The sequence below is a fragment of the Rhinatrema bivittatum genome, chromosome 18, assembly GCF_901001135.1.
Source record: "Rhinatrema bivittatum chromosome 18, aRhiBiv1.1, whole genome shotgun sequence".
In the NCBI taxonomy this organism is placed as follows: Eukaryota; Metazoa; Chordata; class Amphibia; order Gymnophiona; family Rhinatrematidae; genus Rhinatrema; species Rhinatrema bivittatum.
In genome coordinates this window covers 41,883,671-41,910,281 of record NC_042632.1, presented here as the reverse complement: position 1 = coordinate 41,910,281, position 26,611 = coordinate 41,883,671, and the positions used below count along the sequence as shown (strand labels likewise).

Here is a 26,611-nt window from a genome sequence, read left to right as displayed (position 1 = left end):
ACCGGGTCAGCCTCAGGAATTTTTTATTTTAAGCTCAAAGAGGAAAAGAAAGTCAGCTGCTCAGAAATGAAATTATTAGGTAATTCTTCAATATTCCAGAAGTCTTTTTCTTCAGCTTTCTAGTTCTTAGAATGGTTTCCACTTGTCCCTGTTCTTGACACATCCATGTTCTTGAGAAACAAAACTCCCAGATGAGCTTATAACCCTGTTTTTAAATTATAAAAAGTGAAAGGAATTTTATGTGTTTCAACTAATATAGATTTATAAATTGTTTAATTAACGAGCAGTCAACAAGACTGTCAAATGCCTTTGCTCAACGATCGAAACTCTCACCCTACTGAATTGTTAAAATAACGTGCATTGCTGAGAATGACCTGACCTTCTCAGTCTCTTAAAATATACCAATAATTAATTGTTGAAATGGAAGCTCGTGTTTGACTGGGACTGGTTTTATTAAGGTGATGATATCAAGGCTAATGCCTCCTAAACATAGAACATCCGAGAAGCAAATGGAATGGAATCAGGGAGAGAATAAAGGTGTGGGGAGGGAGGGGAGCAGGGAGGAAAGGGGGGGAGGGAAAGGCAGCAGAGCAGGGAAAAGGGAGAACATAGAGGGTGAGGAGAAAAACTAAAGAAGAGGGGGGGAGAGAAAAAGGAAAGAGTGAGAGGGATAGATGGAAAAAAGAGAGGCTGAGTCAAAAAAAGGAGGTAGGGAGACAGAAAAAGAGAAATGTTGGAGTGGGAAGGGAGGAGGATAGTGGAAATGAGGAGGGAGGGTGAGAGAAGAGAAAATTGGGTTTGGGTGAAATGAGAAAAATAACGGATGGGGGTGGGGGAGCAGAAGAGGGGGATTGGGAAGGTTACTGTGAGGAAGAAGGGGGAGAGGAGAGGCAGTAAATTAGCCACAGACGTGAAAGAGAAAAGGAAAGATAAAAGACATTGTGATCTATAATTAGCTAATCGTGGTTTTAACAGTTTTAAAATCTTCTGCTGAATTAAAAAAATAAAAAACCACACACCCACAACCCTCCAGAACTTGTAGCCGCCTCCACCTTCCAGGGCTGTGGCAGGTCGCACCTTCTGAAAGGAGACGTTTAATGTAGCAGGTGCTGGCCGAGCTTGCACTTTCTTCATAGCACAGAGAGAGAGAAATACCCAGAATTTTCCCCGGCAGCAGGAAAAGCCCAGGCTTGATTTTTATTTAATGAAAGGGATGTTTGCAGTAGTGCTAAAGCTGCCTGGTATAGTCCTTAACCTTAACTACTAATCTGTCCTTAAATAGATCGATGCCCGACCTATATTGTAACCTACTTTACATTTATTGGAATCCGCTTTGAGATCATTCATGGTAAAAAGTGGAATATGAAATGTCAAGAAATACAATGAATTCAATTGAATCGAATACTGGACCTTGGAGCCCAGACCAGGGTTAAACAGAACTGCCATGCACCTGCCCATCTAACAGGGTGATGATGTGCTCTGTACAAACTTAAGAGGGATGTTGTAAAATAATCATTCATTTCCCTTTTGCAAACTTGACAGATATTTTTTCCAGAAAAAGAAAAACACAACTTCAAACCCTCAATCTGATTTATGGATCTGGCACTCAGCAGAGTGTGTGTCTGTGTGTGTGTGTGTGAGAGAGAGAGTGTTGATATCACTGCCTGGGAACTTCAGGGAGGAATGGAAGGAAAGAAGATCTTGGGCAGCCCTGCAGGATCTGAGGTCTGCAGGATGCCACATTCTACAAGTTTCCTTCTCTGATAATGCAGGAATCAAACTTAAGCCTTTTGGTAGAAGTGCAAGAGGATGGGGATTTGTAGGAGGTGGGGGCGGGGGGGGGATCTGCAGAGGTACAAGGCACAGGGCTCTTTCTGGTTCTAGTTGGTTTTGCACATACCATGGCAGGCGTGAACCCGCGGGAAGTGATCTCGGTCTTTCGAATCTACTGCTGACGCTCTGCTTAATGCTTGCATTGTGCCAAAGGAAGGATGTCTGTGTATGAGAAGGGGGGGTGCAGTGTGCAGGCTGCTGTGTATTGCAGGACAGAGAGCTGGGCTCCGCAGGTTGAGATGCTGTGTGCAGGGAGGTGGGCTGCTAGGGACAGCATGCTATGTGCAGGGCTCAGTAGTGTCAGTGTGCACAGGGAGGTGGAGGTGCTAAGTGTGGTGTGCGAGTGCAGAAGAAAAATGTGCGGGGAGGCAAGTGCTAGGTTCAGGGAGGTGGGGTGCTGTGTGCAGAAGGGCAGAGTGGTGAGCTCAGTAAGGTAAGCTGGGTGCAGGTAGATGGGGTTCTAGGTATAGGGGGATATATGCAAGAAGACGGTGCTGGGCTCAGATGCTTTGCACAGGGAAATGGGGGTTGCACGCCTTGCGCAGGAGTATTGAAAACCAAAATTATGAGTTGATCAAGCACCTTTTCTTTTCGGATAATCACACTACTTTATTAGAAAACATAAAGCAAGCCATAATGCATAGAAGAAGTTTAGTTTGCCAGCACTTGTTGCAGGGGATTTTGCTTACCTATTGGATTGGTTTGACCTTTGCTAATCACACTGTCTCTGCACATGGTTGTCATTGTGTACCTTTTACAGCAATGCAACACTGTCAGTGCCAGGCAGGCTACAGCAGCAATGTAAAGCAGGAGGTGTGCTCTCAAAGTGTTGCACGTGCTCTGGCTGGTATTCAGGTTGCCAGCATGCTGTGACGTTAGCAGGCTTGGTAAAAGTGTTGATGCTTCGTCGACTTTGGTTACTACCTCGTGATGTGGTACAAGTGCAACTTGTTGCAGTGCCACATGATGCTGTCTGACAGATCACCATGCTTTCTAGCAAACCCATTCATGGACAAAAATTAGTAACAAAAAATGTTTTTCGGTCAGGGTGTCTTCCTGATTTTCAACTTAGTGGCTAGATCATTTATCCTCTTCCTATGCAACTAAGCATCATAAAAACATAGAAACATGATGGCAGAAAAAAAGCCATCTATTTATCCAATTAATTTAGCATTATAATTCTCGTCACTTCCTTAGAGATCCCCTGTATTTGTCCCATGCATTCTTGAATTCAGACTGTTTTTGTCCCCACCACTTTCACTGGGAGGCTGTGCCACACATCCACCACCCTCTCTGTAAAGAAATATTTCCTAAGATTACTCCTGAGTCTACCCCCTTTCAACCTCATCTCATGATCCCTTGTCCTAAAGTCTCCTTTCCATTGAAAAAGGCTCACCTCCTCTGCATGGAAACCTTTGAGATATTTGAATGTCTCTATCATATCTTCCCTACCTCACCTTTCCTCTAGGGTGTAGTGTACCTGTTTAGATCTTTAAGTCTATCCCCATATGCTTTAGAATGAAGACCACTGTGTTGTAGATCTTCAAGTCATCTGCAAAAAGGCAATTTTTCCTTCTAACCTCTTTGCAATATTGCTCACAAAAGTATTGAATGGAATTGGCTCCAGGACAGATTCCTGAGGCATCCCACTAATTGCCTTTCATTCCTCAGAATAGATTCCATTTACAACTACCTTCTTTGTTGTCTGTCACTCAACCAGTTTCTAATCCAGTCCACCAGTTTGTGATCCACCCCAAGCTGCTCAGTTTATTATATAAGCCTCTTATTTGGGACAGTATTTAAAGCGTTAATGAAGTCTAAGTAAACCACATCTAACACACACTTTTGATCTAATTCTCCAGTCACCCAATTGAAGATATCAAATCAGATTGACTTGATCCATCTCTGGTAAAACCATGCTGCCTTGGGTCCTGCAACCAACTGGATTGTATTATTATTATTTATTAATGTATTTGATATACTGAACTTCCATTAATAAAACCATCAAAGGAGTTACAATGTAAATAACATATTTGAGGTACACAGACAAATTTAAATTAGAATTGTAGTGTTCTTACCAGAAACTAAAAGGCATATTCCATTGTTATGGGGAGAGAATAGAAAAGTAATTAATTTTAATTTATAGCTTCCTAAAATGGTGTGATCTTAGAGTGTGTTCCTTGGTACCAAATCAAAGATCTTGATTTATATTTCACTTTTCAGCACTTCGAAGGGGATTACATTTAGATACTTTCGGTATCTGTATGTAAACTCCTACCACCATCTTAGGGTGGTGACAGCATATCCATGGCTCTTCCCTGGGTTTTTACATATTTTTAAGAAGGAAGGCCTCTGGGGTCTATAGGAGTAGGACGGGTTCAGAGAGAAGACAGAGAGTCTTTGCTCTGTTAGAGAGGGGAGTTTCTTCCACCCTCCTCATCTCATGCTTTGCTTTCTCCTTTTTGAGTTTCCTGACATGCCAGAGTACTCAAGCAGAGGCTCAGTGTATGTCAATTAAAAGAATGGGGTTTCTCAGCCAGAGAACACGGGTGCACTGTGAGTAGTTTTGGTGAAGGAATGTGTCCTCATCCATTCCAGGAAGAAGGAGTAAAGGTGGAGAATGCTTGGATCTAGCCATAGGTTCACTACTATCTATTGGAGATAATAAGAGAAGAGGAGTAAACTTGGTACCCATCAGGTATCATCATCAGAAGAATTAAGAGAGAGAGAGAGGTAGGCGTTATTTGGACTGTGTCTATCATATCATCAAATTTGACTAAAAGTACTATCTCATATCAACTGGGAGGGAGTTTACTAACTATCCAAATTGATTGGAAATAAGAAGAAAATGGACATCAATTGAAGTTGAATTGACCCACCAATATAATCTGCTTAATAGGAGAAAGGTCATGAATCTACTTAAAGAAATTAAATTTGTAACATCATTTTTAAATCAGCTAAAGAAATGTCATCAGTTTATCAATCAATGGTAAAAGTTATGTTGCAAACCATCACTGCTTCCAGCATGATTACTGCTGCTGAGATTATCAGTGCTGTTTACAATGAAATTTACCTTGGAATTTACTAAATGCAGTGCACAGGGCCTAGGAGATTTATTCTTCCCCTGCTCAGGGAATCTTATGTCAATTTAATATTAATTTATTCACTCCACTATCTTCCGATTGATCCATCCATTGTCACATGTCATTGAAAGGACCAATCCCTTTCAGAAGGCTGGTCTTTCAGAATTCTGTAAAGGGATTGGTCCGTTCACTGACATGTGACAGTAAAAGGACTAATCAGCTGTCACTGAGGGAACAGCTCTGCCGGTGGAGATAGGGTCTTCTCCAGAAGGGGTTCCTGAGTGGGAAGAGGGAGGATTTGGAGGGCTAGGTAATTCCTTGGCCCAATTTGATGTTTTAAGGGCAGAGGGAAGGGGCTGGGGGAGGATCTATCCAGTCCCAGAGTGCCTGAATGGACCCAGACCCCAGACCCGGACATGAACCTGCCGGCAACTTCATTTTAAGGTGAGGGAGAAGGTAGGGGGCTGAGAGGACACCCAGACCTAGACCCAGGCCCAGCCCTATCACAGTGTAAGAGGGAGGGAGGAATGATTTGCCAGGGCAGCCAGACCAGACCACATCAGGCCCTCTGGGGAGGTCGGGATCTTAGGTTTAGTGTGGGTTGGCATGTAAATGCACCATGAGTCCAAAAAAGCTCGCTTTTAAAGTTTAGCGTGCTTTTTCACTCCAGGTTAATTTGCATGTCATTAGTTTCCTGCTTCCCGCGGGGACCACCTTTTTTAGCGCACACTTAAAACATTGTGCTAAGATCTAACTCCGATGTTCGCTTGGGCTTTTATTATGTCAGCCTCTATTTCTCCAGGGTTGCTCTGCATGCAGTCTGGGCCTCTTGGGGATTCCTATTTTTGTCCGTGCATTTCTATTTCTAATTTTGTGGTGCCTTATTCTGTATTTGCTGATGGTCGGTCTGTGTTCTGTGTATGACCGAGGTGAGGGATTCTGCCAGCAAGTTATTTCTGGGTAGGCATCCTTAACTGTCCAGCTTGTTTTCTTTTCCCAATAGGAGGTACTGGCGATCCAGGGCCCAGTGTAATATTTGCATTGCTGCCTTTGTCACTTCTGCAATCCTGTGAGTTAGTGCTGCTATAGTATTGCAGGTCCGCTGCACGTGCCGAGTATCGTTTGTTTGTTTTTTTCTTGGGATTTTGTATTTCACAATGCGCCGGGTAGTGGAGGAAATTTGTGCTTCTGTCCTGGGCCCCAGTGTTTTTAACCTGACCATCTGTTTTGGAGGAACACACTGGTTTCTTCCTCTTACTTTTATTTACTTTCCAGACATAGATTTGTTGGCATCACTGTAGCTCCTTTTAGTTTACCACCCCCCCCCTCCCCCCTTTTTTTCCACTTCACCTGCCTCCTAATACCTTGCCAGGACCTTCTTAAGGTCCTGGCAAGATCAGTATTGCGGATAACTGTGCATAAACCAGTGATGTGCAGCCAATGACAGAATACAGGCCCAGGCCTGGCCATTCTTGAAGGTAGCGGTGCAAGCTGGAGATTAATCACAACCTAAATAGATTTCAGAAACCCACCAGGGAAGCCCCTTTGCTTTGCTGGTATTTGCGCATGTTATTACTAACCCACCTTGAACAGCCTGTCCCGTCCTGAGTGCCAAAGACTTCTATTATCCTTAATTCTCCCAACCAGCTATAAACCATGTAGTAAGGACAAGATTACTGTGTTTTGCCTCTGTCTGCCTGTTTTTTAAATCCTGGCAGATGCTAAGTGTTTGCACAGACAATATTTTAGTTTAGTTTTGTATTTTATGGATTCTCCACTAGATGGACCTAGGATGAGGTTTGGGTTAGTAGATAGGAGAGGGGCATACCATTCTTAGCAGCACCTCCTCTGAGGCTTGCTGGAATGGTGAACCCCTGCCTGCATAAGTGTAGGTGGGTAATGAGAGTGGGGTGATATTTTTTAGTTAGCTTTTGAAGGAGTAGGAGCTGTTTTGTTGGTGTCTTCTGTCTCCAGTTTTAGGACCCATGGCCAGAATCATTGAGGCATGGGAGAAGCACATCACTGTCCAGTACATAACCTATCTGGAAGGGCTTGCCTCAGGGTTTTGAGTATGTGAGTTATTCTTTGGAAAGTTATTTTTGGGAGGTTTTTTTCCTTTTATGAATCCCTGGTCCTAGCCCAGAGCGGGAAGGGCAGGGTAGAGGAGTCCTGCTGTTCCCATCTCACAGCCCATGGAGGATCAGTGGTGACTCACAACAAGAGAATCCTGGTTGTTGAAGTTTGAAAAGACTTTTGCCTTTTGAGATGGGAAGAACCTTTTTGCTGCCCAGTAGTTGGGACAAGGAGAAGAACTGACCTTTCCTAGCTTCAGGACCTTTCAGACAGAGAGCTCCATCTGCGCTGTTTTTGAGAGGAGGTCATGAGTAAAAATGTTCTGTGACACTGGAGACCTCCACCAGAGTCTTCATCCTGGGATTATTGATAAGGACTGGTTTTTGGATATCTGGAAGTTTACCTGGACCTCAATTGTTGTTGGGGATGAGATCCCACTACAACTAGGATAGCCCAACCCAACTGGAACACTTAAGCATTCCAAATATCTCAGGACCCAGTACTGAGGACCACAATCACTAACAGAGGAGAGGCGTGATGAAATACAGCAGACTGGGACATGGATATAACTGGAGACAGCTTTATTGGTGGAAAGTGATTACACTAGAATACTTACAGTAAATTTTTATTTTGTAACACCCAACCAAAGTGGCCTTGCCGGTATGCGCATGTTATAAAATCGGCGCACATGGAAGTCCCATTAAATCATGTCTACGTATGTATGTGTTCTGTTATTTTGTTCTTTAGAATAATTTCTCCAGTTTTTCTCGGCACTATAGTTTCCCAGTGTATCACAAAGTATGCCCAGCGAAGAGGTTTCTAGCCCTGGCCTTTGGGTCCTGAAGACATAGCCTCTCTCCACATGTAAAGAATCCACGCCCCGGAGCCGTGGGGCAGCAGTCACCGGAGATTGCTCTTGTTGTCCCCATGAAGACGTTTTCAGCAACAGAGTAAAGGGATCCAGGAAAAGGGCTAGGGAGGATTGGAGGAGGACCCGGGAGTGGCGGGGGGAGATTTTTTTGGCACGGGGAATGGCCTTATTTAAAAAAAAAAAAAAAAATGAAAGGAACAAAACCAAACACAATTTTGTTCATTTTTCTTTCAATTCATATTAAAAACAAAATGAGACAAAATGGATAATTTCATTAAGATTTCCCATTTTGTTTCCGGTGAATGCACATTCCTAGTAAATGCCCTATCGTCCTTACCACAGCCGCGTGTTCCGCAAGTCGCCTCCTCTGAGCTACCTTTATGTTTGTAAAGGGTCGCGGGAGGTGTGGCGTGTGTGCGTCTTTGGCTGGAGCTTGAATCGCCGGTGATAGGCCGCTTCTCTTCCCTTTAACTGTTTGAGGCTGACGAATGCTCTAGAGGGCAGCGCAGGTGACGGAGGGGATCCCCAGCAAACCACCCGCAATACAAAAGTCGTTAAGCATCCCTTGAGGAGCTAGTTCTTTAAATCCAGTTTCTTCACGTCTCTCTCTCCCCCCCCTCCCCCGCCTGCCTCGCCCCCGCCAAACCACACCATCTCCTCTCCCCCCCCCCCCTTCCCATTCTTCTGAAGCAAATTGCAGACCTCGTAATTAGGCCCCGACTCCCAGCGTAATACCAGTGTCCCATGCCAAAGTTCAGCACCTCCAGATGAAATTTAAGCCAATTAATCTGTTAGATTTGTCTATTGCCCGGCCGTGTTTTCTCAGCAATTCCCCCCCCCCCCCCGGCGCGCCGCCTTTGATCGACACCCCCGTGAACGCTGAGAACGGACTGCCCGCTGCTCGTAAGATGAGAGTGACATTTACAGGGTGCTCGTAAAGCAATCAGAGCCGCGGCGCCCTCAAACAGGCAGGGCACGGTAATATTTAATAAAAAAAAAAAAAACGCGAACATAATCTTCCAAATTAGCATTTTGTGCCTCGCAGTACCTTTGGGAGAGTGGCTTTTATTTGTGGAGTGATCATTATTACAACAAAGAGAAACTACATAATAATTTCCACTTTAACTCTCCGGTATGCCATCAGCGGTTCACAGCCATTATGCTAAATTGTGGCAGTGATCATTTCATTGTCCCGGTTTGACGGGAAGGAAGATCTCCACTTTCGTGGCTGAAAAGGGGGGGGGGGGGGGCCCACACTCACAGTTTTCTCTCCCAGTGTTTAGGCAGAGAGAAGTCGCTTCATAGAACGTCCTGTGCATTAATAAATACCAATATTGGAAGAAAAAAAAAAAATAAAGAAACAGCTGTAATTCGAGCAGCAGAAGAAGACGAGATAATTCGGGCTGCCCTTGCTGATTCAGATACTACAGATGACTTTGTGAAGTGCAGTCACTTTGCTAAATACCCTGGGTCAATATTCAATGGCATTTAGTTATCCCGCTGAATGGCAAGTTTTTGCATATTGAGTCACCTATCCACCTAAATCTGAGTTGGATAAGTCATTGTCTGATTAAATTTTAGCTGGATAGAAAGGAAGGTTTTCTGGGGGCGTTCTGGGACAGGACAAAGTTATCTGGCTACCTTAAGTCAATTTTTAAGTGTAACCAGCTAAGGGGGTTCATTTATCAAAATGCGTTAGGCCCCATCTGACAGCTGTGGGGCAGGAGTGACCGGGGATTGCTCAGTCAAGCTAGGTAGAGAGAACATGGAACAAATCTACTCTTCTTTCACTGTTCATCCCTCCAAATCACATTAAATCTTCACTGATGGTAACTGTGCTGTTCATACGAAGGACTGTGCATGTAAAATTGACCCCCACCCCATAAACCTCATCCCGAGTTACTAGTCCCCCTCTTACAGTGGTATAAATAGTTAACTTTTTTGTGAGCCTCTCCCTCTCTCTCTCTCTAGCCAGCAACAGCCCAAAATGCAATAAGCTGTATTTATAGCAATTTGATGAATCTAGGCCTAAGTTAGCGAGATAAGTTTAGAGTTGGCTCAGAGCAGGTCTAAAGTTATCCAGCTTTGTGTGACCAGATAACCTGCCGCATAACTGGATATCTTTTGCAAAACTGGATATCCAGTTAAGTGGCACTCTTATGCTTTAAAAAAAACCAAAAAAAAAACCTTGACTGTTGGCCTCCTGGCCCAATTAACTCTGCTGGTTGAGCCTACCCCTCAATCTCTCCCATTAAAAATTGAAAAATTAAAGATACTTTCTCGACACTGGTCCTCCCTGCTCCCTCCCTGATGAATGGAATTAAAAATAGGGCCCCCTCCCTGCCCATGCCCCAACCCGAACCCTAACCCTCCCATCCACCCAGTACCCACCAGAACCATGGGGGCACCTGTTTGCAGCCCTGTTGTGAGTGGGGGGGGGGGGGGAAAGGAAGACTTATTTTGAATTCTATTTATTTGGGAGGGAGTGTGTGGTTTTCTTTGGGGGGGGGAGAGAGCTGTTGCAGAGAAATTCACTTTATTTCTTATATTTTTCATCAAAGGGATTGGGTGAGTGGGCTTGCCCAGCAGGGGTGTTTAAAAGTTTGTTTATTTTTTGGGAGGGGGCAGGCCCAAATTGGGCCAGAAGACCCACAGTCAGGTTTTTATTTTAGTGCCATTTAACTGAACATCTTTTGAAGAGGTCCAGTTAAATTGCAAGTTATCCAGCCACACAAGCCCAGATAATTTAAACCTATCCAGCCATATTCAAAAGCCGGACAGTAAGGTTTAAAGTTAGCCGGATCAGGGATATTCATTGGAACATTTTTATCCCACTGAATATCCGGGACAAGTTATCCAGTCAACTTTATTACTCCCACCTAAGAATATTTCTGGCTAACATTTTAAGTCCTCAGGACATCGCACTATGGGGGTCATTTTGTAAAGCTTATCGCGTGCGATAGCTTGCTAGGGGCGGGGTCGGGGCGGAGTTGGGTCAGCGAGGGGAGGGGTTGGGGCGGCATCGGGGTGGACTCTGCGATCTCTTTGCTGGCGGCGATAAGGTAAGCCACGTTATCATCGCCAGTAGCGCGCCCAATAGCACCACCTTTCACAGTGACGCTATTGGGTGCGAAAGCCGGCAGTGATAACACCGCGATGGTGCAATGGCTGCCGGCTTACGTAGGCCTGCCCCCCTCCCCCGCCCCCCGTTTTCGCTGGATTCACCATTCTGCGATAGAATGGTGAATCCAGCCCTATGTTAGAAGGCCATAAGACTCTCTGTGATCTTGTATAGTCACTTTATCTCCTGTGCCTTATTGCGACCAAGTGTGATTGTTTCTTCTTGCCTACCCCACTTTTATACAGTTCATTGCTAGATCTGTGCTATCAGACCATGCACGCCAGAGTTGGCTGTGTCTATGCTGCTAAAGCGTGATATTGTAAAGCATGTTGGGATCTTCTTTGGCATATAAGATGTTATATATCATTAAAGCTTTCCAAATCAAAGCTTGGGTATAAAGATAAGTGATCATTCGTGGACGGGCACTCAAAAGTGTTGACATTCTGAATAATTTTCCCAGGGCAATGACTGTAATTCAGATACTGAAAACATTATGATAGTACAGATATAAAGGTGCATTAACAGATGCAGTTAGGATTACTAAAATGTATGGAAAAGACATTGAAATCTAGGATTTGGGCAAATTTGTTTTCACCTTGGTTTGCTAGGATGCAAATCAGTGCTGTAGAATTGAGGAAGTTACAAGCAAACATTCCTGCTGAAGATGGCAGAGTGATTGCAACCTGGGCTAGAATTAGGGATTTATTTAGCGCACTGCGATAATGTGTCTGGGCGCATGGAACTGCATTATTGCAGGCAGGAGCAGAATTAGAGATTACTGCAAACTTCCATGCATTAGTTTCCTGCCCTTGAATCATGTGCAAGGCAGCCATGATAACGAGGCGCGTTGCATGAAAGCAGGTCATTACCATGGTAGTCAGTAGTGCAGCTTGTGAATAAACTTTGCAGGCTGTGCTAGTGCAGGGGAAGTTAACTGCATGTTTTTTGTGTTATTTCTTGGCTTATCCCCCCCCCCCCCCACCCCCATAGGCCACCAGAGATTTAGGTAGGCTCCGGAGGGTGGGATAAATATTTGGACATGGGAGGAGCACTTTTTTTGGATGATAGGGGTGTGGCTTAACTGCAGACATGGCCGCCCTGGGAACATATGAAGTTCCGAACTATAGCAATCAAGTAAAAACTCTGCAGAATTTATTAAATTGAGGTACTTGGATATTGCAGTTTAGTAAATCCTGCAAAATGTTTTACCCCAGCTTAATTAATATGCCCATTAGTGAGGACTTGATAATGAGGAGTAGAGATATGCAAAAAACATTCACACCAAAAGCAAAAAATTTTGAAAATTGGAGTTTTCAGCTTTCTGAATTATTTTTCACCTTATTTTCATCCTAAACTTGTAGAAGCATATTAACAATAAATCAACTTATTTTTTAATGATAATTTGGAAGAATTCACCATTAATTTCCAATTATTTTTTTTGCTCCTTTTTGCTTTTATGCAAAGTGACGATTTTCCTTGCAGATTTACCTATGAAACAAAATCATTCCTAAGAGCCCCTGGTTTCCTGGGGCAATTCTGCGGTAAATTTGCAGAGTTTTGCATAAAGATTCAGACCTCCGACTATGCAAAAAAAAACAAAAACATTCTTATTGAAAACCATTCACATTGTTTGCTTTTAAACAATATTTAAGTTATATACAAATACAAAATGTACCAAGTACAAAAATCAACTATTTGTCAAGTAAAGATGTATGTTACAGATGTTTAGCTGTGAAGTGTCACTTGTGTTTTGAACTGAAATACAGTGCAACCATCCTTTTTATAGTTTCTTGATAAAGTCCTTGTCTTTCCAAGTATGCTTAAAATGCCCTCCGTAGTTTGTCATGTTAAAATGCCCTCCGTAGTTTGTCATGTTAAAATGCCCTCCGTATTAACAGTTTGTCATGCTATTAATTACACAAAAAGATATGTGCACATATAGGGAAGGATTTTAAAAGACGCACGTGTGTCATGTGCGAGCGGTTCCCAGCGCGTGCACATGGACGCACTGATTTTATAACAGCGCGTGTCACCCACCGCGTGCATGTTATAAAATACGATACCCGTGCGCACATACACTCCCAATTTTATATCGGAGCGTGCATGTGTGGGCGGGTCGGGACTCGCTCGCAAGGTGGGGGGGTGGGGAATTTTTGTGAAACACTTGCGGCGACGCAATCAGGCCTACCCCAGTTCCCTCCCAGTGCGCTCCTTAATTGGAGCTGCAAATGAAGACTTATGGTACCGAGGTCCTAATTCTGGTTCTGACTGAGCTGGAAGAAAGAGAAAGGAGGGATCTACTGGGCAACCCCCCCCCCTCCCCCTCCCACACATAAATTTAAAAAAAAAAAGGGTAACTTCCCCATACCTGCCCTTTCCCTCCTGAAAACAGATCATCCGGCTTCCTCAATTCACCATTAAATTCCACATTTTCTGTTGGATATAGATTGACCATATAGCTCTGTGTTAAAAAAAACAACCCAGTCTGAGTGAGTCCTGGTTTTACATGTAGCAGCTCTGGACTCATGCTTCCAGTTTTGAAACTGAAAGTCCGTAGAAGCAGTAAGAGTGACACAGGCATCCCCTGTCTCTTTATACAGAGAGCTGTAGCGTCTTCTTATTTGTATCCCCGGATTATAACTAAACCAATAAAAGTCTCTCATGAAGTCACGAAAGTGTCAACAGTTTCAGTGGGGCTGATATATTAAAGTGTGCTAACACCGGCCATCATTGACATGAGTAAAGCAATGTTTATTATGCGAATTAATAGGCAATGTTAATGAGATGCAAATGAGGCACGTAAGGTGCACTACGTACGTTCAAGTAGGCACATACATAAGGATGGTAATGCAAAAACTGCATGCCCCTGAGATGTAATTATTTCATGCGTTAATGAATCTTCAGTGTATTTTGTACATTTTTAATGCACAGACTGTTTTGCTGCAATAATATCTAATGAGCTATTTTGCATACTTTTGCATCTGATTAACTTATTACATTGATGTCGTGTTAATGCTATCACTAGTTTATGCATGTTAATAGTGCTGCTAACATGCGGTAACTGCTTGCAATCGATAATGCACGCACTCAACGTGTTTTAATGCACTTTTCTATATTGACCCCCAATGTTTTCTAAATCAAGTTAATTTTACCATTCGCTTTGCGCTATTTTATTGATCAGGTAGGAAGGGTCGATTACTTGGAATGCGACTGTACAAAAATGCCACCTTGTCCTCAGGAGTTTCTATCTTAATGGTTCACAGTAAGGAACCATTTCGAATCAATTCAATAATACGCTGGAAAATGTTTCGCAAACTGAGTGATCTGCCCTGTTTCCATGAAAATCAAGGCAAAGTGAAAAACATGAGTTTGTTGCCCAGAGCCTGCTCCTTTCTGACTTTCTCAGGGAAAGATATATTCGGCCATGCAGTCACGGCCTGAAACCAAGCTACAGCCTTTAGGTCAATGCAGAAGGATCCTGTGAAGTGTGTAATTACATAACAGGCCTACAGACTTTAATCCTTAATAGGGACAAATATATAATGACATATTTACCCAATGTTACAGCACTAAAGTAGCTCTATAAGTCATTGTAAGTTCATTAAAATGTCACTGTGCTCATTGCATACCAGCAGAGCAGTTATAGTACTTTCAATGAGGCATAAGCTTGTAAATTCACTAATAGTTATGTCCTGAAGCTAATTGATAATGCATTGTATTCAGACTTGCCACTGGGGTAGCCTGCCTCCGCTAACAAGTGAATGGCAAACTTTCCTATCCATTCCCTCCCCCCTCATTCTTTTTAAACACAAATATTTTTAAAGCATTCATATCATTTTCTTAGCTTCTATTTTGTAAGCTGGAATATATTCCACAGATTTTGACATATCAGAGATACAAGAGTGTTTTATTGTATTCTGAAGCATTTAGTATCTTAGTAGCGTTAAAGGTAGGGTTAGAAGATCTTGTACTGGTTTTCAAGGATTTCATCCAGAGACAGAGTCAGAACATATCCCGCGGTAGAGCTGGTGTCAGAACACATCCTGTTCCTCAGAGATTTTGCTAGTAGAGACAGTCAGAACTCAAAACACATTCTTTTTCTGAAGGGTTTTCGCTCATCGACTCAGAACATGTCATCTCGGGGAATGACGTCACTCACAGAGATGGGGGGGTCAGAACTTTTTGCATTTGTGCATAGCTTCACCGATAGACCTGCCCTGCAGCTGAAGAGTTGCACGTAGCTTAACAATTCCCTCTGGTTATGGAAGGCTTCTCTTCTAGACACAGTCAAAACAGTCCTGTTTCTGGATGACTTCACATATATACACACAGGCTCAGAAGAAACCCTATTTCTTTTTTTTTGGGGGGGGGGGTTCAGTTTAATTTTTAGTCATTTCAACTATTACAATCAAGATAACTCGATACAAGGAAAGATAGCTGTGAAGAAATTGCAATTACTATAAATTCAGAAGCACAAGATTAATAAAAATATACCAAAAGGATCAACATAAACCATGAGGGAATTGCCCAAAAGGAGTACCTAAATGTAATCCTCTTTGAAGTGTTGAAAAGAGGAATATAAATCAAATCAATAATAATAATAATAACGTCTACCCTGTTGCTAACTAGACTTGCAGAACAATGTTGGAGTTAAAGGGCCCACCCTTTTCCATGCATCACTAGTTGTGAGGGATCACAGAAAATGTAAGAAACGTTCTGCAGTTGACAAAGCATTTACAAGGATAATGTAACTTGTCCGTAGACCGGACAAATGAGGCAAGATAATGCTTCTTGCCTCATTTGTCCGGTCTACATGTCTTGCTTTTCGAGGGTCTCTATTACAGAGAGGGCCACTTGTGTTCTGTTTAGATGGGCTTCTCTTGTGTTAGCATGACTAGAACATATTATATTTCTGAAGAGGTCCTCATGTAGAAACAGAGTAATTGTTTTCAAAGATCAGAAGACCTCCTTTTTTTTGTCAATGACATTCTTTTGGAGACAGGGTTATGATGTGCTGTATCTCTTGAGATTTTCAGTCCTTCATCAGGCTGAGGGATTTTTCACCATCTGAAACACCGGTTAAGCACCCGATAAAAAGAAATAAAAAGAAATAGAAAAATTAATTTATTTTAATGGGGAAACTCACTCAAACTCCCCACCCGTGTTTGATCTGCGGCAGATCCTGTGCATACCAGGGCAAGTAATCTTTACAGCTGAAGAATGTTCATTATAGCTCAGGGAAAATGAAAGCATATTCCTTTTTTTCTCTCTCTCTTTCATATCTTTCATCGTTAAAATCCATTTCTAACAGGCTGAATGCTTCTTTCTTTTTTTTTCCATGTGTGTTGGGAAAGCAGCTACACCGTGTATCAAAGCCATCAGTCCGAGTGAAGGATGGACTACAGGAGGTGCCACTGTCATCATCATAGGAGACAATTTCTTTGACGGTTTACAGGTCATATTTGGCACCATGCTGGTTTGGAGTGAGGTAGGTGTTGTCTGAGTTTGAACGTCTAATAGCTTTGTGTGGGTTTTTAGTTGGCATTCTTTCATCTTCTGGTTCCTAGTAAACCTTAATATAAAGTAACTCACAAAAGATTTCAAAGCAAAAGAATCCTATCCTTTCTGAGTCTTCAATGAGCAAGGCCTGCTGTGCCCAGGGAAAGAGAGGATAAGGTCCTGTGTGTGCTGTGTGCATCCATTAAATTTCACTGCTGTTTAATATTTCATATTAGATTAAACTATTGGTATATATGTATGCTATTTATTTATTTATTTAAACAATGTATAACTTCTAGGCAGTTTTTGTGCTTGTGTTTGTGCGTGTGCATGTGTGTTTATGTTATGGGGTTCTTTGCAGTTTCATGTGTTCAGATTTAGAGTTAAAGTAAAGATGGTTTAATCGAATAGGGCTATTCACTCTAGCACGTTAAGGTTAACACAGATTAACGTGCACGGGTTAATGAGTCAGCCAAATCCAAAATAAGGGGGCCATGACTATTACTGTGTGCATAAACCCACATGAACATTAGCACGGGTTAAGGAGCTTTAGATATTAGCCCTCCGAGAGAAAGAGAGAGAGGCTTATTTAAAGGAGAAGAGTGAGAGTGAGCTTTATGGGCATCCTGGAGTAGAGAGAGATGAGGCCTCCTTAAAGCTGGAAGTACTTTATCATGACAGAAAATGGGTGTTGGTATTCTGTGTAGATTATTTTAAGCAAACTCTATTTTCAAGTTCAGTAGCTTTTCAGGATTTTTATCTTCACTTCAAAGTCTTTTTTAAAAAAAAAAAAAGATACATCATTATATTCCATAAAAAGGCTGTGTTTTATCGAAGGGGTTCTAGTGAAGTTTATAAAATCAGGAGAGTGAAATTCAAGTTACAAGATTCCCAGAAATAAATCACTGCAATGATATACAGTAATGGTGTACTTTATTGGCTATAAATGTGATGAAATAGTAAATTTCTGTACCTACAGTATTTTTGGTGTGGTTGCCATGTCAGTCCACTTGAGCATATAGAAATAAGGGTCAGCACAAAAGCTGTAGATGATAACATTTTTACTGGACTGACAATATATTTCTGACTAACTATGGAGACCTTCATGTCCTTCAACAGGTCACAGCAAAATGACCAAGTTCATGCAAAGGATATTTATTGAAAATACAAGTAACTCATAGTCTGCATTACAATAGTGCTGTATAATGAAAGAGTGGGGAAGGGAAGGTTGGAAGAATGGATGATGGGTTAGCAGAGTGATAAGAAGACTTTGTATTAATTGGCTAATTCTGCCTTGACCCGATGAAGGAAGCATAGCTCTCGAAAACTAGTTGAAAATGTCCAATAAAAAGTTATCACCTACAACTTTTTTATTAAACCTTCACTGATACAATTTTAGGTCTGCTTTTCAGTAATCCTATTATCAAGGACTCATGATTTCACCATTTCTCCGTTATGGGTTTAGAGATATCACTACTCGGTCATACATTCAGCGACATCACTGCTTAGCTAAAAGCTTAGTGACATCAGTATTCAGTTGCAGGCTTGGTGACCCTTTTTATTATGGTATATTTGTATATCGCTTTACATGGCTCAAAAATAAGGAAGTCAATATTCAAAGTGCGTTCAGCACCATTTAACCGGTTAAGTGTAACTTATGCGGCTATGTAGAGCTGCTGAATATGCGTATACGTTCAGTGGCCGCTGCTAAGCTGCATAAATTGCTTGTACGGCTAAAACGTTAGCCGCCTAACTTGTGAGCGTGTGGTGGGTGAATCGGGGCTGAGCGAATTAGTCATACAAGTTATGCAGCTAACTACCGATATTCGGTCTTCGCTAAGTTTAGACAAGCCATAGAGCAGGTCTAAATTTAGCCGGTTATAACTTATACGGCTAAGCATGACTATGTAGGTGCATATTCAGTGGCTTAACCGTGCCGCTGAATATACCATGTAACTTAGTCGAATTAATTATATCTGGCTAGAGGCCTGATTTATCAAAGCATTGTCCCATACGACACAGAATGGGAGAAATGCCTTAGAGAATTAGGCCTTATATCACTTAAATGGCAAGCTTTGAATCCCATGAAAATTAGCAAAACATGCATGCATGCTAATATTACTATCTTCAGTTCTTATATGGTGAACTGTGGTGCAATTACTCTAAAAAGATAAATCTAAGGAGCTTGAGAACATAGGGGAATTCAAAATGTTTCCCAGTGAACTTTGATGCTGATTTCCATTTGAGATCTCTCCAAATAACTCTGCAGGCCATGCTGACTAAGGACATCATAGTATTTTCTAGCTCCGGGAGAAATTTTTCAGGGTCTTATTTGCTAAACTTTTTTTTTCCCCCCCATAGACATAGAATGGGTAAAGAGCCTTAGTAAATCAGGCCCTTAGTAAGCTAAGCCTCCTGGAAGGGAATGGGTTAATTCTTGACAGGGGGAGAGATTTCCGCTGCAGCTGATCCCATGGATTTCCAACTGGAAATGTGAAATAGTTTATATGATTTACCTCTCTAGCATCTCCAACCCTGCTGATTCTGCAACACATATGGTAGCAATTTACATATGAATGCTGCCCTCTCCTCTACTCAGTATTTCCTGTGAACTCTTAACTTCTCTCTCTCTCTCTCTCTTTCTGATATTCTCTCTTGTGCAGTCTGTCTCTCTATAGCCTTAAATTTGCACCTTGCTCTCTCCCAGTCTATAGAAGGAATGAGTCACAGGTAAAGGAATGGCTCGTGTGAAGACACCCGGACTCCATGTCAAAGGGTGAAAAACCCAAATGGTGAGATGTGGCTTTATGCAGAAGTGCGCCAGGAAGCTGCTAATAGATTTTAAACAATTTTCATTAGCAAGAGAGCAAAGTATTTGGGATAAGAGTGTGCCTGAATCACATTCCAACCCAACATTATGCTATAAATAAATGCAGTTACAGTACAGATATATTTTTGTTATATTTATTGTAAGTAATACCCTTTTTTTTTGTACTTTTTGGTATATTTTTGATTAGCTTTATCAGCACTATACATCATTCATCAGGTCAAAGCAAAATGAGCACGCTAATACAAAGTCTTATGGTTTGTTTTAGGGATCTAATTAAATCCTAAAACTTGGTGCTAAATAAGAAAAAAGGCAAACTTTATTGTCTTAGCTTTTAAAACCAATTTTTAATATACCTTTGTTTGCCTTTGTTATCTCTCTTCAACACCTGTGGATTACTGTAACTCTTCAAGGTGAATTTTAAAAGCCCAGCGCCCCAAAATCGGAAGATGCGCGCACAAGTCAGGCTCCTGCACGCACGCTGAATTTTTTTTTTAAAACCCCAGCTGCATGCATATCTCCTGCTGCATGCGCGTCTCACTTGATTTCATAAAGGGGGGTGGTGTGTGCAGGGGGGTGGCCAAGAGATGTGCGTGTAAATAGGCGCCCCCGGCGTATGCCCAGATCCGCTGCCACATAAGTTTACTTCTGCTATGGCGAAGGTGTAAGTTGTAAAAAAAAAAAAAAAAAAAAAAGAAAGAAATCAGCTATTTCTGCTGGGTTTAAAGGGTCTGGACGAACGGGGGTGAGTGCAGGCTACCAAACCAGGGGGATTTGGAAGACCTAGCTGTTAAACTGGGCGAACTGGTAGAGGACCACATAAGCCCTGACTTATGTGGTAGGATTGGGATTTACGTGCCTAGGCCTACGCCCACTTAAAACTGGGCATACATATGTGCGCGGCCAGGATATTTTATGACGTGCCTGCATACGCACTCACAAGTTATAAAATGGCCGCTCAGCTGGGTGCGCGCCGACGCACATGCGCCACAGTGCACCTGCGAGCTGGTTTGAAAGTTACCATCTTAATTTGTAGGGCTCCCCTTATCGTCCCAGATGGGCATGCAGGCTATTCATGATGCTGCAGCCAGACTGACTTCTGGTTCCGGAGTCACGGAACATATTTTGCCAATTCTGGCAAAACTTCACTAGCTCCCAATTCAACGTCAAGCACAATTTAAGATCATTTGTCTGGTATTTAAGGCCTTGTATGATCTGGCCTCAGATTTTCTGTGTAGTAAGCTTGTGAAGTGTGTTCCTGGTCGCTGTTAGCCTTCAGCTATGATTCCTTATTATGGGGTAGATTTTCAAAGGGTTACGGGCGTAGGTTATGCGGGTAACCCCCGAAAACCTACCCCAAAACCCCCCCCCCCCCCCGCGCACCGAGCCTATCTTGCATAGGCTGCCGGCACGTGCAAAGCCTCGGGACGCGCGTAAGTCCTGGGGCTTTCCTGGGGGGGACATGTCGGGGGCGTGTTGGGGGGCGTGTCGCAGCCGGCGCATCATTGGGGCGTGTCGCGGCCGGAGCGTCATCGGGGGCATTCTGGGGGCATGGCTGCAGCCTCCAGACCAAACCCCGGACCGGACCATGGCACGCCAGTGGCTGGCCCATCGGGCAGGCGTAACTTGTGCAACAAAGGTAGGGGGGGTTAGATAGGGCCGGGGGGGGGGGGGGGGTTAGGTAGGGGAAGGGAGGGGAAGGTGCAGGGGGTGGAAGGAAAGTTCCCTCTGAGGCCGCTCCAATTTCGGAGTGGCCTCGGAGGGAACGGAGGCAGGCTGCTTGGCTCAGCGCGCACAGGCTGCCGATTTTGGACAGCCTTGCATGCACCGACCCCAGATTTTAACAGATACACGCGGTTACGCGCGTATCTATTCAAATGTGGCATACTTTTGTTTGCACCTGGTGCGCAAACAAAAGTACGCGCGCGCGTAGTTTTATAAAATCTGCCCCTATGTGTTCCATCATGTAGACAATATGGGGTAGATTTTATAAAACTATGCCCGCGCATACGTTTGTTCATACACCAGGCGCAAACAAAAGTACGCCGGATTTTATAAGATCCAGGGTCGGCGTGCTGCCCGTTCCCTCCGGCCTCCCCCACCTTCCCCTCCCTTCCCCTCCCTTCCCCTACCTAACCCACCCCCCCAGCCATATCTACACCCCCCTACCTTTATCGCAAAAGTTACGCCTGCCCCAGGCCTGCCTGGGACAAGTTACGCCTGCCCCAGGCAGGCGTAACTTGCACGCGCTGGCTGGCCGCCACCGCATGATTCCCCGGCCCGGGAGCGATTTCGGAGGTCTTGGCCATGCCCCTGAAATGCCCCGGGCCAGAACCATGCCCATGGCCACGCCCCAAATGATGCGCCGCCGCAGCATGCCCCCCGACACCCCCCGACACGCCCCCCAGGAAAGCCCCGTGACTTAGGCACGTCCCGGGGCTTGCGCGTACCGCCAAGCCTATGCAAAATAGGCTCGGCGCATGCAGGGGGTTTTTGAAAGGGTTACGCGCATAACTTATGTGCGTAACCCTTTTAAAATCTACCCCTATAGGTTTTCCAGAAATAGATCTTGAGCTTTTGCCTGTGTTGTAATTTTGTGGAACTTGTTTCCAAACAAAGTAAGACTAGAAACTGATTTTTTAAGGTTTTTAAAGTTTAGGAACTTTTGAAAGCTTTCTTTTTCAGAAGGCATTTGATTGACTCCCCATTTTTGGATGGATCTATGGGTGTTTAGATATTATGGTTGAGCTGGGTTCACACTGCTGTGTTTGGTTGATTTTGATATTGTTTTTGCCTTGTGTTTAAATTGTTTATATATTTCTTTTATGTATATTTTTTACTTGACTTATTTTATGCCTTGTTTATGTTGTGTTTTTGATCTATTTTTTATTAAGTTTTCTGCATCGTGTGAAGCATTGGACAGGCGATTAAAAAATGGAAATATTTCACAATAACCAAAACTATTACATTTTTGCAGTATTTTAAATCTTTAAATGTATTTATATATTTGCATGCTTGGAATTATTTTGTATTTCCTATGAGGCTTTCTCCTATCTTTCTCTCTCTCTCTCTCTCGCCATATCCTTATAATGAGGGGTGCTAACTTTTAAACAGCCGTGCGGGTGCACATGCACACGTGTATGCTGGCTCGCACTAATGGATGTGGCCATTTTATAACATACACGTGTAAATGCATGAATGATATAAAGTAGGCTGTATGCACGTACATGTGCACGCAATTGTATGTGGATACGTGCATGTGCGCGCAAATGCATCTATCGCATAAGTGGAGAGATTTTGGTACATACGTGCGCCGACACAATTACCAGTTTCCCCAGTCCATTCCCAGTTTGCCCAGGTAAAGGATAGGACTTCCTAACTCTCCCTAGTTAACTAGCCTACCTTTTACCCTATTAGCCCCAACCCTTAAAACTCCTCTAACCTCTTTAGTTTTTTTGTTTCAGGACTTACATGCCATCCATATAAAAAATAAAGTGACGCGGTAGGGAACCACAGCACGCGCTTGTGCATGTAAATCCTTAGATGCAGATTTCATTGAGAAATGTAGGAACTCCCATGCCCTGCCCGGTCCACGCCCATGCTCTGACCCTTTTTTGAAAAAAACATTTGTACGTGCACCAGGAGATACGCGCGTTCTCATGTGGTTTTTAAAATCTGCTCTATGCGTGCCAGCCCGACTTCTTCGTGTATTTCTCAGCTTCGGCGCATGTTGGGCTTTTAAAATTCACCTTTATATGTTTGATAGGTTATCAGAGTGTTGAGAAGACTTTACATTAATGTGCTTATTTTGCTTTGACTTTATGAACAGAGCCTAGTGCTCAAAAGCTAGTCAAAAATATATTGTTAGTCCAATAAAGAGGTATTATCTATAACAAAAAATATATAGAACTACATATCTGGTAGCAGACTGGATGGACCTTTTGGTCTTTTTCTGATGACAGTACTATGCTTAATGCTGTGTTGGAATGTGATTCAGACAAGTTCTTAGCACAAATACTTTATTGTCTTATTATTTAAAATTGTTTACAATCTGTTAAGCAATTTTCAGTTACTCTTCCCCACAAACTACATTGCACGGTTTGGATTTCTGAGCCTTTGAAAGTCTGAGTGATTTCAAAGATGTCTGCAACCTGACTCATTCTTTCACTTCATTTATAAACCCTGAGTGGAAGGAAGGAGCAAGGGTGATGAGGATGGGCTGTATACAAGCACGGCCATCTTCTTATAAGTGCGCGCCTTCCAAATTTCAAATCTGCACAGTACGCAGTGCCTCAGCCCCTTAACTCCCTACCGTACTGAGAATCTTTACCTTTAGCTACATCTTTATTAAAGGTTCCACCCTCTCAATCTGTTAGGACAAATGCATTTTGTTTTCATATTGGTTCTAGAGGCACAAGGACAAGTAAAGAGATGTGTGGGCATATACTGGTGCCTTCCTTGTACCAAAATATGCACATTATTATGACAACTTGTGCTGTGCAGATTTCTGCGTAATAAGTACATCATTAAAATATTAGTGATGGTTAGGACGCTATGCAAGAAATGTTATCAGCTGACCAATGGCAAGGCAGCTTTAAACATTTGCAGCCTGGAAGCTCTCAAAAAGCTTATGTCAACTAAACTGAACTCAAACCTGTCCTGGTCCTCTGTAGGAAAGAGAGAGGTATTCCAAGTATGTGGTGTGTCGAGGGCGTACGGAAAGTGGTGGGAGCACGGGACAACTCTACTATCTGCAGCGCAGATTCAAAAGAAACCGGATAAACAGTTCAAATTATTAGGGAGTCAGATAGATGGTGATCTTAGAAGGCTGTCTTCCCTGCAAAAAAACTATGCTAAGATTTACTTGCCTTAGATTTCACTGAGTAAGTGGTAGAGTTCACCTCCCAAGACATCTATGGCGTCAAGGTTTGGCACCTTAACTGCAAAAAAACTTCTTTTCTTTAAGCATGGGACAATTCTCTGAGCTACTAATGGCTCAGAGAATTGTCCCGTGCTTAAAGAAAAGGCTTGATACTTAACATTTTTTTATTTTTGTGAATACAAATGAAAATGGTTTGGGTGTTTGGTATTTCTCAACGATAACAGAAACTAAGGGTTGGAGATTCTGGCAGAACCCATTTGCTCTCAGGTTCATGATGAAGTTAAATGTCTGTTATCAAGAGAGGTTTGTCTTGAACTGATTTGCATTTGGGCTCCTAAAGCCAATTTCTGCAGCCAAGTGAAAAATATGTACAATGAATATTTGCTACTATTTAACTTTGCAGGCTGTTAATATTTGGAAACAAATTCTATGGTTTTAATTTGCTTTCTGTTTACTCAGATTTAGTTTTGCCATGGAAATATTTATACACTTCAAATAAAGCAGAGAGTTGATTATATTAAGCAAGCAGATTTTAAATAGTTCCTAGAATGCATATTTACATTAATGATTTAAATGTATATATTTGAGTGAGAATGGTTATAATTATATTCAAGAATTGGTTACACATTTGATGAGAGAGAAAATCCGCTTTGCTCTCTTTTTTTTCTTTTTTTTTTCCATGTCATCTCAGTGCAAAAGAAAATCGTGTAACGCTTTATTCATTGGTAAATTGAACGTAAGGGTTATAGACCCACACGTATTTTCTCAGCTTTTGCAATTTATATATTCATTTAAACAATTTATATTCCACATTATATTGGACAAGTCAAACTAAACAGATTACAAATAACACATACATTCAGCTACATATACAGCAATTGAAGCAGAGATGGTATGTCAGACACAGTAATATTCAAGACAACGACTCTACCCACCTCATCTACATAAGAATCTCCTGTTACTGTGGGGGAAAGCTTCTAAAAATAATAATGCCTTTAACATCTTCCTGAAAACAACAGATAACCTGTGAAGCTCCCCAGGCAGGGCGTTGCATAGGATAGGATCAGTCATGGAAGGCGTGTTAAGTGATGATACCTGTCTTGGAAGGAAGTCTTCATCCTGAACTATAGAAGAGCAAAATAGTAGACAAATAGGTGGGGCCCCTGCCCGTTAACAGCACAGAAATCCTTGCATAACACCTTAAACCGGTGCTTCTCAGCCCTTCGTCTGTCGCAACACACCTGATGAGCAGTGCCCACATGCGTGGCACACTGCACGCTACAATCTGCAGCTTTACTACAAAAAAAAAGCCTAAATATCTTTATTATTGTTAAAAATTGACGCAAGGGAAAGATAAAAGTACCCTTGGCAGCTTTTTTTTCACAAGTTGTTATTGAAATTAGTTATAATTTTTTTCCCCAACTGTTAATCTTCACTTATTTTAATTGGCTATAAAAGACACTACAGGAAAAAGTCCCGAGGGTCTTCTGTCTAAATAAACCTCTGGTCACTTTCAACCACTCAGTAAAACTACCATGAAAATTATTTGATAGCATCGTTCGACTGGTTTTTCTGTATGGGAGTGAAGTCTGGCGCTAGGATATTTCTCCTTACGATTCATCATTAAAAAAAAGTATGTTCAGATTCTGGTGTCACTCCAGGAACAGCAAGACAAGCTCCCTCCACTGCCAGGCACGTTATTGAAATATAAACCCTGTAAAAATCACTCAGCACATACAGTACATAGCAATCCTGCCACACCGAAACAGCACTAACTCCCAGAATTCGCACATCAGCAGCCCTGCCCATGAAAAGACAGTCGTGCAAATATTATGCAGGCCTGCAACATCAATGCATCTCCTATGAGGAATATAGAGCAAGCTGAACTGCTGTAGATCCCTACTCAGAAGCTATACGCTAGCAGAATCTTTTTTCCCTGTCACAGGCAGAAACTTGGTAAGAGGCTGATATTCAAAGCTACTTAGCTGGACAGGTAGTGACTTATCCGGCTAAGTAGGTAACCGGATTTCCAGTGGGCGAGCAGTGAGCATAACGCGATGGCGCTACTTAGCTGGATAAGTGCCAATACTCAAACTTCTCTGGTTACTTGGATAAGTTAGACCTGCCATAGAGCGGGTATAACTTAGCCAAATATAACTTATCCTGCTAAGTAGCGCAGAATATGGGGACATTCAGCGGCATAGCTTTGCCGCTGAATCTCCCATGTAAGTCAGCCAGATAAGTCTTAGCTTATGGATAATGCTGAATATTGAGGTCTAAATGCGGAATAAGCGACCACAAAAAATGAAATGGGACCTCCAAGAAGCTCGACTCTGGAGAAACACAAATGCATTTTCTCCTGTACTGAACAAAGTACAAAGATATAAGAGATGCTCAGTGCCAAAGCTGACATGCTCCAGTC

General features: G+C 42.6%; 1 protein-coding gene across 6 annotated transcripts in view; it reads left to right on the top strand.

Moving 5' to 3' along the window:
• The window catches only part of EBF1 (EBF transcription factor 1), a 486,294-nt gene that overhangs the window by 344,403 nt on the left and 115,280 nt on the right, over positions 1–26,611 (top strand). For 4 of the 6 annotated variants that reach the window (XM_029583772.1, XM_029583769.1, XM_029583771.1 and 1 more), the window contains exon 9: positions 16,339–16,469. In XM_029583772.1, coding sequence (XP_029439632.1) covers positions 16,339–16,469 — 131 coding nt within the window. Of the gene's footprint in view, positions 1–16,335; positions 16,470–26,611 lie in introns of all 6 variants that reach the window. The other 2 variants (XM_029583770.1, XM_029583767.1) reach the window with 1 other exon arrangement.